The sequence below is a fragment of the Podarcis cretensis genome (genome assembly GCF_951804945.1).
Source record: "Podarcis cretensis genome assembly, chromosome: 15".
Lineage (NCBI taxonomy): Eukaryota > Metazoa > Chordata > Lepidosauria > Squamata > Lacertidae > Podarcis > Podarcis cretensis.
In genome coordinates this window covers 22,987,840-23,000,126 of record NC_137185.1, presented here as the reverse complement: position 1 = coordinate 23,000,126, position 12,287 = coordinate 22,987,840, and the positions used below count along the sequence as shown (strand labels likewise).

Genomic DNA, 12,287 nt, shown 5'->3' with positions numbered 1-12,287 from the left:
TTGTGATTTGTTGCCAGAATCATGGTTTGTTGCCACAGCTGGGTTTGGACACTCAGACCACACTTTGGCTAAACAAAAAACCAGTTAGCATTTTGTACAAAACTAGGCCACTGAGCGGCCCTTTACTGAAGTGCAGAGCTCTATCCAATGCTTTTCCTGCTCAGAGTAGACTCACTGAAGTGAATGGACAGGACTAAGGACCCTTTTAATCATAGTATGTAAAAGGGAGTTTCAGAAACCTGGTTTCCTCTCTAGAAACCACCTACATAAGAAGAGCCCTCCTGGATCAGACCAGGCCTCCATCTAGTCCAGCCCTCTCCTTCTCATGGTGGCCAATCAGATGCCTCCAGAAAACCCTAAAGCAGGGCTTAAAAGCAACAGACCTAGTTCATTCCCAACATTTGTGGGTCTGCTGATATTCAGCACCCAAGTGGATAAAGCTGAACCAGTAAGAAGGGCCACAGGTTCCTGATAGTTAAACTATGGAACTCACTCACAGAAGAGGCAGTGATGGCCATGAACCTAGATGACTTTAAACGGGGATTGGACAACTTCATGGAGGAGAAGGCTATCAATGACTACCAGTCATGATACCATGCTCTGCCTCCACGGTCAGAAGGAGTAATGGTTCTGAACACCAGCTGCTGGAAACCTCAGAAGGAGAGAGGGCATTTAACAGCATATTGATATGCAGGAAAAAGAGAGGAAGAAATAACAGGGTGAACAGGAAGGAAACTCCATCTAGCCCAAGGCTGTGTAATGTAGCACAATGCTGAAAGGATACTAAACAAGGCAATGCAACACAATGACAATTTGAATGACAATAATTGACAAAGATGACTGGCAGAATCTGGGACCAAGGAGAAGTGTCGGTGGAAGAAGATTGGAAAAAAATTTAAAGTATATCTTCAAAAATATTGTAAAATTAAGGATTGTTAGAAAGATGTTGGAAAAAGAAAATTAAGTTGTTTTGGTAGAAATGATACAAAGGATTAAGTAAAAATGAATTGATGAAGGAGAGAACGTAAAATTACAATATATTAAATCAAATTATTAAGATAAAAACAAGGTTGGAAGGATTTGCTGAAATAACAATTTGAACTAGAATACAAAAAAGGGAGGTGTGAGGAGGTCAAGGAAATAAGTAAAGGAAGAAAGTTATGTAAAGGTTTAATCGGTTCCTTTTCTTTTTTAAATGATTGTATTTTTTCTGTTTTTTTTGTAATCTTCAAAACTCTGAATAAATATTATTTTAAAAAAAGACAATAATTGACAAAGAAACTAATAAAGCAGCTTGAATAAGAATAAAACCATGCAGTAATATTGCAAGGCTTTGCATTGTCTCTCCCCTAATAAAACTCCCTCCGGAGGATTTAGCTGAAAGCATCCTAGGCTATCCCGACTTCCCTCGTGTTTCTAAATTGCTGAACATTACAGCATCAAGTTCAAGAGCAATTCGTAGCTACCAAACTAGTGCAAAGGGTCAAGGATCCTTCCTCCCGACACACACAAAGCAGGAAGGAAGGAAGGGAAGAGAATCAGACCTCTTAGAGGTATACTGGCTCTGAACATGGCAGTCTCTGTTTAATCTAATAACCACTGATGGGCAAATGAATAGGGGAGAAATCTAACTCCCTTTTAAAGCCTTGTAAACTGGTGACCACCCCATCATGGGGCAGTGAGTTCCAAAGGTTAAGTATGTTAAACTAGGGTTTCCTTTTGCCTGTCCTGAATCAGTTTCATTGTATGATCCTGATTATAACCCCCAACCCCACCCAGCCATGGGGGAAACTGTTCATGGAACCATAGAATTGTAGAGTTGGAAGGGACTCCCCGCAGTGCAGGAATCACACCTAAAGAACACCTGACAGATGGCCATCCAGATTGCCATGGAGAGAGGCTTGTGCATGCACCTTTCTTGCTTAGTTTGAAAATGGGAATGCACATGACACATCCAGGGCATTTATACTACAAAACACTTTAGCAAACAATTGAGCAACCCTGATCGCTAGGACTGTATAGAGGAGGAGCTGGGCAAGACTGAGCCCAGAGTGATTGGCCTTAGTTAGACCTGACAGCCCATATCCTTCTGCTCAAAAAAGGAGAGAGGGATGAATAGCTCTGGTCTGGAGCTTGTGATTATGAGCTCCCAGAGAAGCAGAATGGTTTTAAACCTCACCCTGATATCTTTGACAGTCGCAGACCAGAGTGTGCTCAGCTTGTTGAATTTTTAAGCCTGTGCTGACTTTTTGTTTATGTTTTTCGGGAATTAACCTTGGCTGCATGCATTTCCAGGCTTCTGTTCAAAAGCATAAGGACTAGAATGTAGCTTTCCCCCCAATTTAAACAGCAATTTGGGAGCCTATGCTCAGTACAGGGTTTAATTGCAGATAGGTGCAAAACACACAGTCCTGTCTAGACCTGGACTAGACTAAAGGTTTATCCAAACTTACCTTTCTTCTGCTCTTTCCAGGCTCTGTGTCTGAACATTTATCTCAATTTAATTTTTGCCCCAGAGCTTTCCTTGCAAAAACCTGCTCTTTAAAGTTCAATTGGAGCAAACGGCAATCTGGAAAAACAAACAAACCTGAATTGATGTTTGCTCCGATTGTGCACCGAGTGGCGGGTTTTCACAGGAAAAGCTCCGGGACAAAAACAGAAATGCTCAGACAAGGAACTTTTATGCATGGACCTGTAACTCTTTCCAGTGGGGCAAAAGCTAAGAGTGGGTAAGCCCTTAGGTGTGGAAGCCAGGAAGGTAATTCAGGATCGGAACTAACTCCTATCTCTTGAGTTTTTCATTGCTTTTCTACCCTGAGCCATGCTACAATGTCGAGGCAGATGTCGCAGCCAGATGGCCCTCACTTTAAGGGCCACTATATGAACGATGGTCTTGGTCATTTGATGGTCCTTTTTATCCATTGTTGTTGTTTTTTAATTGTATATATTGCTTGTTTTATGTTGCTACAGCCGTTGGCTAATGCAAATAAAGTTTATGCCGAGGCACAGCATGGCAGGACTTCGAGAGAAAGTGGCTGGCAGCCAGCTGAACTTGTGCTTTCCCCTTTTTTGTCTTGCTCCAGCTCTCACCTGCCCGGAGAACAGCCACTTTGAAGAGTGCATGACCTGTTCAGAGTCCTGCGAAAGCCTAGGGATGGGTCCCATCTGCCTGGACACCTGCACGGAGGGCTGTCAATGTGACGATGGCTTTGCCCTCCGGGGCACCCACTGCATTCCCAGGACTGAGTGCGGCTGCAGCTTTGAAGGCCACCAGCTCTCCACCAATCAGTCCTTCTGGATGGACATTGACTGCCAGTATTTCTGCTACTGCAACGGCTCCGACAACAGCGTGCACTGCGAGAACATCCCCTGCAAAGAGGATGAGTACTGCATGGAGGAGAGTGGCCTTTATTACTGCCAGGCTCGCACCGACGCCTCCTGCATCGTCTCCGGCTACGGCCATTACTTGACCTTTGATGGGTTTGCTTTCGATTTTCAGAGCAGCTGCCCCCTGGTCCTCTGCACCACCGTCTCCCGGCAGAGGTCAGAGAGGTTGGAAACCTTCCCCGAGTTTACGGTCACTGCCAAGAATGAGGATCGGGATCCTTCCCTGGCCTTGTGGGTGAAGCAGGTGGAAGTGGAGGTCTTCAGCTACAACATCATCATCCACCGGGCCTACAAGCACACCGTGCTGGTGAGTTAACGCAGCGACACTGAATCGATTTATTACAGTCTGTCGGCCAGAATTGAGAAAGCATGCAATACATACAAATGTCAGAACAAAACAGATGGAAAAGTAGAACATAGAAACCACAACAATCTCAGGTTAGCCCCTTCCAGTTTTAGGTGGTGAGTTTTTCTCTTGTTCTCACTGCTACTGATACAAATTCAGCCACTGTCAGTGAAACCTTTGGGTTTTAACTTCCATTAGATATTGAACTGGGGTCACATTGTACCTGAGAGCCAAGCAGCTCTCCATTTATGATGGGGAGATGACAAATGCTTCAAGGGGTTGAGGACGTTGGTCAAGGGAGCGGAAAGAGAATAGGTGGATGGAGATGTAAATTCATGGCTAATTCTTCTGGGGAGCAAAGGACAGGACCGCCTTTGAGGGACTGGCATCCTCTAGCATCCTCTAGCACACTTGTGGGTCCCCAGATGTTGTTGGACTACAACTCCCATCACCCCTGGCTAGCAAGGCCAGAGCTCAGGGAGGATGGGAGTTGTAGTTCAACAACAACTGGGGACCCACAGGTTGAGAAAGGCTGCTCTAGCAACTCCTGAAAGATGACTGTCAACTCCTGTCCTCCTGTTTCTGAGGAGCAGTAGTGCTTGCTTGAAACCACAAGATGGTAGGATGCTCTTGTGCTCGGGTCCTGCTTCAGGTTTTCCACAGGCATCTGGTTGGCCACTGTGCACACAGGATGCTGGACTGGGTGGGCCATTGGTCTGATCCCAGCACTAGCAAACCTACATTTATGGGGCCCTGAAGCTTGAGTTGTTATGGGGGCCCCTTCATAACCAGCAACGAGGTCTGGGTAGCCACTGCTATCTTCTTCAATGGGGTTGTTCCACAAGAATCAGCACACACACACACACACACACACACAAACATCTCATATTTTGATTAAAATTGTTATACTGGATTATATCCCATGTCAAAGTAAATAAAGTGAATCAAAATTTCCTATGGCTCATAGTTTGGGGGATGAAAATTAGAGAAATGTTATATACATGCATGATGCATCATAAAATGATGAAATTGGGTCTACCAGACCCAATTTTTTAAGCAATGCAGATTAAAGTCACTTCTGGAGCCCCTCTGGGATTAGTGTCCCTGAAGCTTAATTTTTTTCATTTTCATAGTAAATCTATCCCTGGATCCCTTCAACTGGCATTCAGAGGCATACTGCCTCCAACAGTGGAGAGAGAACCTTGTCATCATGCCTAGTAGTCATTGATACCCTTTATTTCCAGGATATAACTTTGCAATGACTGCAAATCAGAAAGAGCTAGATATGTTTAAGTGTTGTGGAAACCAATAGGGCTTAAATGCACTGTTAAATATTGTTTCCTTTGCATATTGGGTTGTCAAGGGTAGCTTCGTGTATTTATTTTTTTCCTGCACAGTTGAAGGAGGAAAATGCTGTCATGGATGAAACTCTTCTGTCACTGTTTTTACATGTCTGGGCTCAGTCCTCCCGGGAGCAGAATGTTGTTGGCTTGTTCTCTTTTAAATAGCAAAGAATCCACAGAAGTGTTAAACAGGAATCCCAAAAGACTGAAATGAAAATTTGAATTCAACCTCTTTTAGCATCGTGGTCAGGATGAAGTTGGCTATTCAGTGACTCTCAGTCACAGAGTCAGCTGGAAACAGTTGTTTCATGCCTAAGGCAGGAAATATAAATGTGCCCTGCGTGATGGTAAAAAGACAACAGTAAGATAAATATTTGGCAACGTTCTTCACCCTAATGGCATCCAGAATTTGCTACCTAAGATGGACTGATTCAGCTTGCCTACCAGTAGGGCTGGCACTGCTCAGTAATGGGACATTACAATGTCTCTATAGAGACAAGTCCCTATCATGGCCTTGGCCCCAGATGATAAAGGTAAAGGTACCCCTGCCCGTACGGGCCAGTCTTGACAGACTCTGGGGTTGTGCGCCCATCTCACTTAAGAGGCCAGGGGCCAGCGCTGTCCGGAGACACTTCCGGGTCACGTGGCCAGCGTGACATCGCTGCTCTGGCCAGAGCCAGAGCCGCACACGGAAACGCCGTTTACCTTCCCGCTGGTAAGCGGTCCCTATTTATCTACTTGCACCCAGAGGTGCTTTCGAACTGCTAGGTTGGCAGGCGCTGGGACCGAGCAGGGATTCGAACCGCCGACCTTTCGATCGGCAAGCCCTAGGCGCTGAGGCTTTAACCCACAGCGCCACCTGCGGCCCCAGATGATAGATAAGGCTAATTGATTGGTTGAATTTATACCCCACTTTTTCCTCCAATGAACTCAATGTGGTGTGCAGTACATGGTTTGCTCCCTTCACATTTAACCCCCACAACAATCCTGTGAGGTAGGCTAGGCTAAGGAGCAGTGATTGACCCAAGCTTACCCAGAGAGCTTTAGGGCCGAGTGAAGATTTGAACCTTGGTGTCCCAGGTTTTAGTCCAACGATAACCAGTCTGGAGTTGCTATACTGCTGGCTTAGGAACACAACCAGGTTCCAGATACCAAATCTGAGGCTGACGGCCACAAACCTGCAAACCTAAACCAGACAGCTTCTCCTGTGCCTGGTTCTCCCAAGGAGCCAAGGCTGCCCAATGGATGAGAGAGTGGATTAGGCAAGAAGCCACAGAAGGAAGAAGAAGTCCCCACCCTTCGGTCAAAGGCTTGTCCCTTTAAGGGGTCACACTCCTCAGGCAGGGTGGGTGGAGCTTTGGAAGGAGTGAACTAGAGGGAGGCTCTTATAAGGCCTCAATCAAGGCCCAACTTTCACTGGAGAAAGTTGTGCGCTTGGAGCTAGCCAAGGTCCTGAAACCCTGGCTGCCAGTCCTTGTGGATTCTTGCTGAGAAGAGGTCAGAACCATCTGACATGAGATGGCTGCCCATAGCTCCCTCTCCATCTGTACATGAACACATGGTCTGTTGGGTTTTTGTGAGTCAAAAGTGGGTGGAGGTTACTCAGACCAAATATTTGGCACATGTACTGTTACAGTTGCAGACTGTAAATATTGGTGCACCCTAATCACCCCATTTGCCAGCTGACCTGGAGGGTTTATTATGAACCCGTAGACACACTCCACCTTGATTTCAATGGGTTTCAGTGAACCCAAATTTGAGCTGGATTGTGACCTGTGTGTTTCACTATTATAAACTAGTGTGTGGTGCTTCTCAACTGCTAGATAGATGTGCCCCTTTTCACTCAATTTTTCATGGCACTGGTGTTCTATTCTCTTTCTTCCAAGGAGCTCAGAGCAGAATTTTAGTTTGATGACAACCCCATGAGCAAGTTAGACAGAAAAATGGTGACTAGCCCAAAGCTACACAACAATTTCCACAACCTGAGTGAAGACCGGGTTTTCTGCGCCAGGCCATCTTTCTTTGAAACCCACCTCCCAAAGCTAGCTAGTTATTTATTTATTTTGCAAGATTTATATACCACTTGGTTGTAGGAAAATCTTAAAGTGGTTTACAAAATGTATTAGGTAATAAAATTACCAGTAAACAAAAACAAGAAAACAGTTTAAAAACAACAATTTAGAATGTTCAAAAAAGAGATTAAAATCAATAATAAGCTAAACATTGGATTAAAACAAGTCAACATTCTATCCATCTAGAGGGGCTAACCTAAGCAAAAATGTTTTTAGTGGGTGCCAAAAAGGGAAGGGAAGGCGCTTGCCTCATGTCAATAAGCAGGGAGTTCCAAAGTGTGGGTGCTGCCACACTAAATGGTTATTTGCTTACTATTGCAGAATGAGAATGGTGTGACGCCAGTTGTCCTAGTCTCTAGTTAACTTCACTGCATCTCTTTGCAGATCAACAATGAACGCCTTTACCTGCCCTTGAAGCTTGGACAAGGGAAAGTGAACATCTTTGCCTTTGGTTTCCACATTGTCGTGGAGACCGACTTTGGGCTGAAGGTCGTCTATGACTGGAAAACCTTCCTCTCCGTCACCGTCCCGCGGAGCCTTCAGAACAACACGCACGGCCTCTGTGGGCGATACAACAGCAACCCTGACGATGACCTCCAGACCTCTGGTGGCTTTGCCGTCTCTAGCATCAACGAGTTTGGCCACAGTTGGGCCAAGAGGGACCCCTTTTGCCAGGTTGGCTGTGGTGACAGGTGCCCTGCCTGCCGTAAGGTGGAAGGCTTCTGGAAGCCCCAGCAGCTGTGCAGCTTGATCCCCAGCAAGAGCGGCGTCTTCTCCAGGTGCCACAGCAAAGTCAACCCCACCTTCTTCTACAAGAACTGCCTGTTTGACACCTGCATCGATGGTGGCGCAGTGCAAACAGCTTGCAGCTGGCTGCAAAACTACGCCAGCACCTGCCAGACCCAGGGGATTGCTGTCACCGGCTGGAGAAACTTCACCTTGTGCTGTGAGCTGAGCTTGTTTTAATCTCTGTTGTTGTTCATGAAAACTGTCCTTTTGTTCTGTCTCCAGTAGCTCCACTGATGTTTAACAGGGATATTTCTGGGTTGTTGTTGTTGTTTTTAAGGGGGTACTTTCTTCTTAAAGTAAATTTGGGGAGGCGATTGTAGCTCAGGGGCAGAGCACGCATTTTGCACACAGAAGGTCCCAGTTTATTATCTATTTGTCGCATTCACACCCCACCTTCCTCTCCTAGGAGCTCAAGGTGGTGTACCTGGTTCTGCTCCTCCTAAATTAATCTCACAACAACCCTGTGGGATATTTTAGGCTGAGAGGCAGTGACTGGCTCAAGGTCACTCACTGAGCTTCATGGCTGACTGGGAATTTGCGCCCTGGTCTCCCAGGTCCTAGTCTGACACTCTAACCACACTGACTCCAGCTGAAAGAATCAAGTCAGCAGGTGATGGGAATGATTCTCTATCTGAGGTCCTGGAGAGCCAGTGCCAATCAGAACAGAGCACCCTAGTGTAGGGAGAAACAGTCTGACGTGATATAAGGCAGCTTCTTATGTTACTATGTCTAAAAGCAACTTGACTAGGACTAGGCCTGGTTCTTAGTAAGCAAGTGTCTAGATCTCGAGTCTCAACACCACACTTAAGTCTAATTTCCTTTCCTGTTCTAACAGCTTCAAAAATAGCTGGCTGTGTGTTGTTAGACATAGCTCCTGCTAATCTGTGGCCCTTGAGAGGTCCCAACTTACACGGCCAATGGTCAGCCATGAAGAGAGTTGTAGTTCAGCAACATCTGAAGAGGTAGAGGTTCCTCACTTCATGCTAAAAGGAAGGGATGGGCCAGTAAAAACAGAGAGAGAAACGATTTGTCATTGGGAACAACAGCAGAGAAGAGTCTTGTTGGCCAGGCAAGTCGGAAATCTTGACATGGAAGAGCCAGTGTGGGGTAGTGGTTAAGAGCGGTAGGCTCATAATCTGGGGAACTGGGTTCGCTTCCCTGCTCCTCCACATGCAGCTGCTGGGTGACCCTGGGCTAGTCACACTTCTCTGAAGTCTCTCAGCCCCACTCACCTCACAGAGTGTTTGTTGTGGAGGAGGAAGGGAAAAGAGAATGTTAGCTGCTTTGAGACTCCTTCAGGTAGTGATAAAGCGGGATATCAAATCCAAACTCCTCTTCTTCTTATAGGGGGTCAAAATCTAGGCTCGAAGCTTTCAGGGTAGTCTATCTGTCACTTGCCTCCTCACTGGCCGATGCTTGGTGTTGTACAGGGGTCAAGTCCCCACTTTAAGCAAAGGGAATGATGGATTTGTCAATTTTGGGTTCTTGCTGTTTCTCATATTTCCCATCTTAATAACAATTATTATCATTTTATTATTTATACCCCACCCATCTGGCTGGGTTGGCCCAGCCACTCTGGGCAGCTTCCAACACATATAAAAACAAAAATTCAGTTCCCCACATTTCTACATCCATTTTTGAAAATTAATCCACATTTCAGTGCACATTTTCCTATGCATTTTGGCCTAACATACACATTGTTTTCACAAAGCAGTTTCCCCTAGTACCGTACAATTTTGTCCTCTGTCCTCACTAAGTTGACCCTCCTAGCTGATGCATGTTTGTGTGTATTACTAGGCTGGGGACATGCACGGCAAGGTTCGGATAAATGCAAATGTCAAAGGATGACTGTGTTTTGATTCGCATATCGCTCTGCAAAAGCTGAATTGGGCAGGTCTGCCTTTAAATGCAAGCTGAATCAGATATCTCCCCTCATCCCTAATGACACCTCTCAGGCCTCAGATTTCACAAGGGCTGTGAGCTTGAGCATTGGCACGGATTCTTATTTTAAATGCACAAAGCTGGCTGACGAGGCTTTTGCCCTGGGTGCTGAAGAGTCAGCTGCTTGGCACTGTTCCACAGTTCATCAGTATGGCTGGCCTGTAGCAACCATCCTTCTGCCCAGTTCCAGGTCACTTTGTGGTCCACTTTGCAACAGCAGATTCAGTGTTATTAACTGCTCAGGGAGAGACATCTGAAATCTCCTCAGTTCTGCCTCTAACCTCCCTCTCAGTTTTCTTTGCCTTGTTTGATGATTGCTCTTTAAATGGAGAGCATGTTGTTGTGGTGGTTGTTGTTTTTAATCTTTGCGAGACCCTCTGAGGTACGCAGAAGCAGAGCTCGGCTTGTATCAAAGATGGAGAACAGTTTCATGATGCTGAGGTTCGCAGGAAGGAGACAGTGAGTGAATTGCTAGGAATGGAAAGAAAGAAAGAAAGAAAGAAAGAAAGAAAGAAAGAAAGAAAGAAAGAAAGAAAGAGCTTCTCTGTGCCAAGGTTTCCCAGAGAGAGGCAGAGACTACGCTTAGGGCACCTAATGACAAAATGGAAAGTATTGGATAAAAATGACACAGATAAGAGGAGACAGCGGAAAAGAATAGCTCAACAAATGCCTCAACATGAAAGAGATGTGTACCAGAGTCACGGAAGATTATCTCTCATGTCACCGGCTTCATAAAGGAAACGCAGCCACAAGAGGATGAATTATGGGTTGCTCCCTAAATCTGACAGATATTTAAGCACTCAGCACAAAAGCTCACTTTGACTTTGGCAATTCCTTGGATTCATTGCTGCAAACCTGCGGTGGCATCTCCTAGCAGCCTGCCCTTAATCTGGCTGCTGTAAAAGTTGAAGCTGTTGTCCTTGTATTGTCTGGAGTGCCATGTGGGACAAATTTGCCCCAGAAATTAGCTCACCCACAGGGGAGAGCCCATAAGCTGTGCATGCAAAAGGTCCCAGTTTCAGTCTTTAGCACAGGGATGGGAAACCTCAGGCCTTGGAGCCATTTTCAGCCCTCCAAGCCTCTGTCTGGCCCTCAGGGATCTTCCCAGGCCACAGCCTCTCCCTAGCCAGGTATCCTACGGCTTCTGCTTTGCAGAACCTTGAGTATTTTTGCCTGGCTGCCTTGTGTCCTTGAATTCTGATAATACAGTCTGCACCTGTATTAGAATTGTTTTTAGTTGTTTTTAGATGTTTAACCACTTGTGTGTTTGTTGCCCCTGGGCTATTTTGGGAGGAAGAGTGGTACATAAATTTAATAAGCAATAGCAACAAATAATAATGAAAATGTGATGATGATGAAAGTTATAAAATTAGAAGGAAAGCAAGCAAACAAATAAGGAAATGATACTAACATGTGCTTCATTGGATATTCATTGGAGGATAGAGAGGGGTGTATTTAGTAACAGGTCTGCTGTACAAAGGTAAAAAAAAACATGTTAATTGCTCCATTCAGTTTTGCATTTGGTCCTGCAGGCTGAAACAGGTCACTCCTGATTGCACCCCCTCAAAAAAATGCACCTGAGGCAACACCCCCCACAGCCCCCCATGCTATGCCACCGGTCAGATGTGTAGCTTCATACACTCACTTTGCTTTTGAAGCACTGTCTAAATAATAAATGCATTTGACTCATCCAAAAAAGAACTGGGGCTTTGTGAGTATTCCAATCCAACATTTACAAAGTACTTGCTATCACTGTGGTCCTTGCTCCAAGGCCTAGAAACTTTACTTGTAGCAGGGGGGAGAAACAGCCTTCTCAGTGTGAGTTGCATGCAGAGTGTCATTGTCTCTGCCAGGGATGCTGGGTCTTGTTTGTGGTCCTTGACAGGAAAAGACATATCACTGGGATCTGGGAGCACCAAAAACCACCGCCTCTGCCATTCACTGTTCCAAGGTAAGCTTCTGGGGGATCTTGGAGCAGAGGGAGACAGATGTGGCTCACTGGACTGAGCCAAGCACAGTCTGCCTAATTGTAATGAGAAATGCTAAACTTGTCCGGACGGGACCTGCTTGTTTCCAACCTGTTGTGCTACAGAGTAGATCCACTGAAGTTACTAGACATGACTAACGTAGGATCATTAATTTTGGTGGGTCTGCTCTCAGTAAAACTTAGTTGGCTACAACCAGCAGTGCAGTAGCAAATTCAGAAGTGCTGGGTCCCTTAGTAATAGTCACAGCCACACTCCTAAGATTATACAACCATCTAAGATTATACAATAATAATAATTTGAGATGCATTGCAATGATCAATGCAGATATCTCTGTGTTGCCTTTCAGCCAGATGTATTTTCTGTGCACGCACATGGGCTAATGATTTGGAGTGCTCCGCACCATTCTCTTAAAACTGAAGCA

At 45.5% G+C, this 12,287-nt stretch overlaps 1 protein-coding gene across 1 annotated transcript in view; it reads left to right on the top strand.

Annotated features, from left to right (window-relative positions):
* Positions 1-12,287, top strand: part of LOC307203779 (alpha-tectorin-like) — an 84,037-nt gene that overhangs the window by 44,063 nt on the left and 27,687 nt on the right. The window contains exons 10-11 of the mRNA XM_079954897.1: positions 3,084-3,694; positions 7,533-8,094. Coding sequence (XP_079811023.1) covers positions 3,084-3,694; positions 7,533-8,094 — 1,173 coding nt within the window. The remainder of the gene's footprint in view (positions 1-3,083; positions 3,695-7,532; positions 8,095-12,287) is intronic.